Source organism: Chaetura pelagica, unplaced genomic scaffold, assembly GCF_000747805.2.
Source record: "Chaetura pelagica isolate M959 unplaced genomic scaffold, ChaPel_1.0 scaffold379, whole genome shotgun sequence".
NCBI lineage: Eukaryota > Metazoa > Chordata > Aves > Apodiformes > Apodidae > Chaetura > Chaetura pelagica.
The window spans coordinates 40,362-46,166 of NW_009954412.1; the positions used below are offsets into that span (position 1 = coordinate 40,362).

Below are 5,805 nucleotides of genomic sequence, written 5' to 3' on the forward strand. Positions count from 1 at the left end.
GGCTGAAGAAGGACCCACTGGCGGGGAGGTGGGGCAGCTGGTTCTCCCCTCCCTGCCCAACCAGTTCAGGGTCATAGAATCAGGTTGGAAAAGACCTTTAAGATCAAGTCCAACCACCAACCCACCCCCACCTTGCCAACTAAACCATGAAGTGCCACATCCACATATTTTTTAACACCCCCAGGGATGGTGACTCCACACTGCCCTGGACACCCTGTTCCAATGCCTGACCACTCTTTCAGGAAATAAATTTTTCCCAATATCCCATCTGAACCTCCCCTCCCAGACACCCTCACCCAGCCCATCTTGTAGGATTCCTCCTGCTGTTCCAAACATCTCCTCCTCCTCCAGCATCTGCCCTCCTGCCACAGGGGGAAGAAGCCCTCCAGCCAGTCTGCATCCAAGACCATGCCAGTCTGCTCAGCACATGGGTGGCCACAGAGAGCTCCAGGGGTGGCCACAGCTACAGCACACTGGCCAAAAGCAGCAGCTGCAGAGAATTTTGGTCCTAACTCACAGGTTCTACTGAGTGCATGCAAACATTTTTTTCAAAGGATTTTAACCTTCCAATTTGGTTTTATTTGTGGGGAAAACAAAGCAGAGCTGAACAACCCACCCAGCCCAGGCAGATCTCATTTCCTATTGCAGAATGTCAGAATTTGAAGTTTATTTCGGATATGACATTAATTAAGCAACTTAAGTTTTGTTTTGTTTTTTTTTTAAATGGGCATAAAAACATTTTACCCCCTCATCATCATCTCTGCAAAAGCTCATTTTTATTAAAAGTTCCCCACATAAGTTCAGTCTGAAGAAGTCGTGGGGTATTTTAGCCCAATTGGTTCAAGATTTCCAAAGCTGTAAGCAATAATAAATAGCACTGTTACAAAAAAAATCTAGGTAACCTTTCTCAGAGATGGTACCACCAATTCCATACAGAACCTTTAGCATTGGTGCAACTCAAATTGTGCTGGGATAACAGCTTCAAATTTCCATCTGCCAAGGAGCTGTAGGGTTTTTGGTCCAGCTCCAAAGATAAAAAAAGGTACCTAGAGCCTTCACAGCAATCTGCCGCGTTAGCGGTGGAGGGATGTTGATGCAAACCAAATCCACGTCCTGGTGCAGCAAGACATCGTCGGTCCGGCTGGTGTAGAAGGAGATGTTCATTTCCTCGGCCAGCTGTTTGGCTTCTTCTTCTGTCTTCCCCCAAAGTGCTTCAATGGAGAAACCTTCTGCTCTGAGCAAGGGCACCAGGAGCCGGGCAGTACTGCCAGTTCCAAACACACCCACTCCGGGAAGCGTTTTCATCCTGTGCTCTCTCAGGCATCAGGGTCTACACCTGAGCCCTTGACATCACACTCAGCTCCTCAGCTCTCCCTCCCATCTGCAGCTCCTGAAGTGCAACAAGTTACAAGTTAGTATCAACACAAAGCACATTTTGATATCAAGTACATCCCGTTTCTTTCTACCCTTCATGCAGCATTCAACATTTTGACAAATTTTGATGAAAAAAACCCCACAAAACCCTCCCAAACTTGCAATCAATAGAGAAATGGCATTAGGGGACAAGTCCAAAAACCCTACTGCAGAATAATGGTAAGAAAGCAGCTCAACAAGGTCATGAGCATCTCCTGAGCTTCCAAACTCAGGATGCATGTACAGAAACAGATACAGTTGTTCAGCCTGGAGAAGAGAAGGCTCCATGAAGACCTTAGAGCAACTTCCAGTGCCTGAAGGGGCTCCAGGAAAGCTGGGGAGGGGGTTTTGACAAGGGCTTGTAAGGAGAATACACGGGAGAATGGCTTAAAAATGGAAAAGGAGAGACTTAGATGAGATATGAGGAGGAAACTCTTTCCTGTGAGGGTGGTGAGACCCTGGCCCAGGTTGCCCAGAGAAGCTGTGGCTGCCCCATCCCTGGAAGTGTTGAAGGACAGGTTGGATTGGGCTTGGAACAACCTGGTCTAATGGGAAGCACTGCTACCCATGTCAGGGTGTGGGACTGCATGATCTTTGAAGTCACTTCCAACCCAAAACAGTCTGTGAATCTGTGATTCTATGAACTGTCACTTCCTCCCTTTACAAAGACTAGAGTTTCATGTAATTCCAACAGGGGAAAAGATCAGAGGCTTCAGGAGCAAGACTTGTGAAGAACTTCAAAATATGCTGGATAAATGGGAAATCTTGTAACAATTCATTTCTGCAAAAAAGCTTTGGCAGGAGAATCATAAAAGCAGAGACTATCTGAAAAGACAAGCAAGGGAAGGGAATTATGGGAATAGAGACAGGAAGATCAGAGCTGTCCAAGGAGATCTGGCCAGTCCCATCTTGTGGCTACAACAACAAACCTGTATGGGGGGCATCCCTAGAAGACACCCCCTGGCCACATGCAACAGCCCAAGTGTGTCCCAGGACCTGCGTGAGGTGGTTGTTGCCGACGGGCGCTTGCACAGGATCCTCTGAGTGGCTCCTCATGTCCCGTGGCAGTGCAGCCCCAGGGCCAGGCCCTCTCCTCCCTGTCCCTCGGGGCTCAGGGCACCAGAGATGGCCCCTCTCCAAGGACAGGACTGACGAACAGGGAAAGGGCCCCCACAACACCTGGCCACGGGCAGCTCCTGGAGGGATCACTGGGATACCTGGCACAGGATGGCTGCGCATCCCTGCCCCTGCGGGATGGCGGGATGCTTTGCCCCTTCCCTGCCCCTGCTGGGCACAGGGGCTGCCCTGCTGCAGGGAGCCACCTGGGGGGCCTGGGAAACCCTGACCCTTCTGGAACACTGCCCCGGCATCTCCTGCGGGGATGAAGACGGGGCCACAGCCCAGCACACATGGGGAGGTGCAGGGCAGCCCCTGGCCCAAGGGCAGCACAAGGGCACAGTGGGGAGACTCCCAGGAAAGGGGCCCTTCACCCCCCCACCCCCCTCCTTCTCCCAGACAAGGCCACCTTTGGGGTCACCCCCCTCAGCTCCCAGAACAGCCACACTTGGCCACAGCCATCCCCATCACAGTGGCCTCCTGACATCAGAATGGCCCTGCTTGCTGGGACCCCGGGCTGCCCACAGTGCCCCCTGAGCTGCCAGGCAGTCACTTGCCAACATGGCTTGTGGACAGGCAGGACGGAGTGGCCAGGGGGGTGGCAACCCAGCAGGGAGCCAGGGGCAGCAGGGGCAGCAAGAGGAGGTGGAGGCTGAGCCGGGCGGCTGATGGTGCCGAGTCTGGGAAGGTGGGTCCAGGGCAAGACAGGGAAGAGCCCATGGAAGTGGATAAAACAGAAGAGAGGGGAGGGGTGATGGGAGGGGGGGTGAAGAGCAGCCATGGACATGGCCCCACCTCCAGCAGGTGCCCCCGAAAGCACAACCCCAGGGCTGTGCACCCAGACTCTGCACTGGGGCAGAAGCGCCCGGCCAGCGCTGAAACGCCAGGCCAGCACCTGTGCCCCCCGGTGCCCCACCACAGCCCTGACGTGGCCCCACACCTGACAGCCCCACCCACTGTTTACGTTATCCCGTTTCATGTTTTGAATAGATTTTATTATATTCCATTTTTTTTTCTTGTTGATCATTAAGAGTTTCATCAGTTGCATCTTCAATAAAACTGTTTAGTTACATTTTCAGGCCCTAAGTCTCTCTGGCTTCATCTCATAGAACCCCAAACTGGTTTGGGTTGGAAGGGACCTTAAAGCTCACCCAGTCCCAACCCCCTGCATGGGCAGGGACACCTCCCACCAGCCCAGGCTGCTCCAAGCCCCATCCAACCTGCCCTTCAACACTGCCAGGGATGGGGCAGCCACAGCTTCTCTGTGCAGGCTGTTCCAACCTCACACTGAAGAACTTTCTCCTAATGTCTAAGTGAGCTTAAAATAAATTCCCCCTGCATGAGATTTTTAAGAGGCAATTAGATGAGAAATGGAAAAAAGTAAATCTTTGGCCAACTGGGAAGCTTCAGTTTGACAGGAGAGTCACTGGATGTTGCTGCTGAACAGACCTGCACAGGGCGAGTCCCTGAGCACACGTGGCTTTGGTGAACGCGGACACAGCGGTAACAGGAAGTTCAACAGGAGCTTCTGGAAAGGAGCATTCTGCAGACACACTCAAGTGCTGGTGGATGAGACATTTCAGCCTCAGCCAGCCCAGGGAAGCAATCTCAAAACCCACTGCAGCATAACGAAGCCAGAGGCAGATGTAAATAACAGTCTGCTAAGATTGAACAGGGACTCCAAAGGAACAGCCCTGTGCCTCCACAAAAGTCCCCAGAGCCCTACTTGTGCTTTGGATTCTTCTCTAAGGGAGGGAAAAGAGCACAAGTGGAAATGATGCAAACGTGATGAAAAGCATACATCTCCTACCTAAGTATGAGCTTATCAAATATTCCTCAGTTTGGAACCAAGAGGGATGTCAGAGAATGAAATAGTCATGAGTGGCTCAGGATGGATAAAGACCAACTCCACTATTTCTCCCAGTGCAAGAAAAAATCTAATGGAGCTCAGAGCAGAATCAAAACAACCTAAGGCAGGTGGTTCCTCACCCCAAGCCTTGGTAAGCTGTGAAATGTCCCAGGATGCTGTAGACCTTAACCATTTATGAGGAGTCAAAACAGAGACTAAACAATTGCAAGGAATCAGCTGAGCTGTAAACTAGTTTGAGCAGAGGTCTGAGAAACTAACACCTGAAACCACAATCAGCACCCACTTAGAATTAGGTACAATGTCTATTTATTTAAAACCCAGCAAGTCTAAAACCAGCAAAGAAATCTCACTGAATTACTCACACAAACTATGAAAAGCCTTTTATAAGCCAGTAATTCAGGAAAGGAAAACCCTCCTGCACTGGTACCTCCCATGAGCAAAAACCAGAACAAACACTTCTCTGAGGACCCTCCCAGAGACACAGCCAAAAGGCAGAGCTTTACCTGGAAGTGAAAACTGGATCAAAACAAGTATTTTGCACATCAAGAGACACAAATCAACCTCCTTTTTACAGAGAGGAAATAATCAATGCCTGCAGCATCATGTCTGAACTTCAATTTTCAAAGAGAAGCACTTAAAGCTCTTCAATCTTCTTGCTAGCTGCCATTCATTTTTGTGGCCATAAAACATTCACATTCTTGCTGAATTTCATGGTAACTTTGAAGTCCCATCCTACAGTCACAAAAAGGAGCTGTTTGACTTCTGTGCTACATGCAGCACCAAGCATTTATGTGACCCAGTGCAACAAAAACCTGACAATACCAACAGCATCCAATTCAACTCCACAATGAAGCAGTCAGGGAGTTCAGAAGGCACAAATCTCAAGAACTAAATAGTACAGCCAAAGACTATGGCACCCAGAAACCATTGTGGACCATTAGAGATGGCCAAAGGTAGTTAAAGAATAACAGTCTGTGTCCAGAAAGTTCCTAGTCATGGCAACACTGGCTCTGCAGAAGGAGACAGCAAGTCATGCTTCTCCAACTCATCTTAAAAAGTTCCCTTTTGGTTCCAAGGAAGGTGAGGAACGTGGTGGAGGGGCTACCACAGGGCACAGTTTTCATCCAGATGGTCATTGGTCCCGAGTTTGCAAAGACAGCAAAGACAAGTAACAAGGGCTGTACAACTAATAAGGTAGTTACTGGTTGTGAAAGCCTCATGAAACTTAAGGCTGCATAAGAATTCTGTCGGCAAAATCTACAGAGGTTTTCACTACTCAGGTTTCCACCCTGAAGACGCCTCCTGTGAGAGCAGCTGCTGCCTCAGGGCTGGGTTCTGCAGAGGTGACAGCAATGTTGGCAGAAACTGTGGGCATTGTCTGGCAGCCAGCAAGGTCTCTGCAGGAA

The 5,805-nt window shown here is 50.0% G+C and overlaps 1 protein-coding gene across 1 annotated transcript in view; it reads right to left on the minus strand.

The window, feature by feature from the left end:
- GFOD2 (glucose-fructose oxidoreductase domain containing 2) overlaps positions 1–1,336 on the minus strand; it is an 11,048-nt gene extending 9,712 nt beyond the window's left edge. The window contains exon 1 of the mRNA XM_010004372.1: positions 1,047–1,336. Coding sequence (XP_010002674.1) covers positions 1,047–1,305 — 259 coding nt within the window. The 5' untranslated portion in view covers positions 1,306–1,336. The remainder of the gene's footprint in view (positions 1–1,046) is intronic.
- Positions 1,337–5,805: the final 4,469 nt, after the last annotated feature.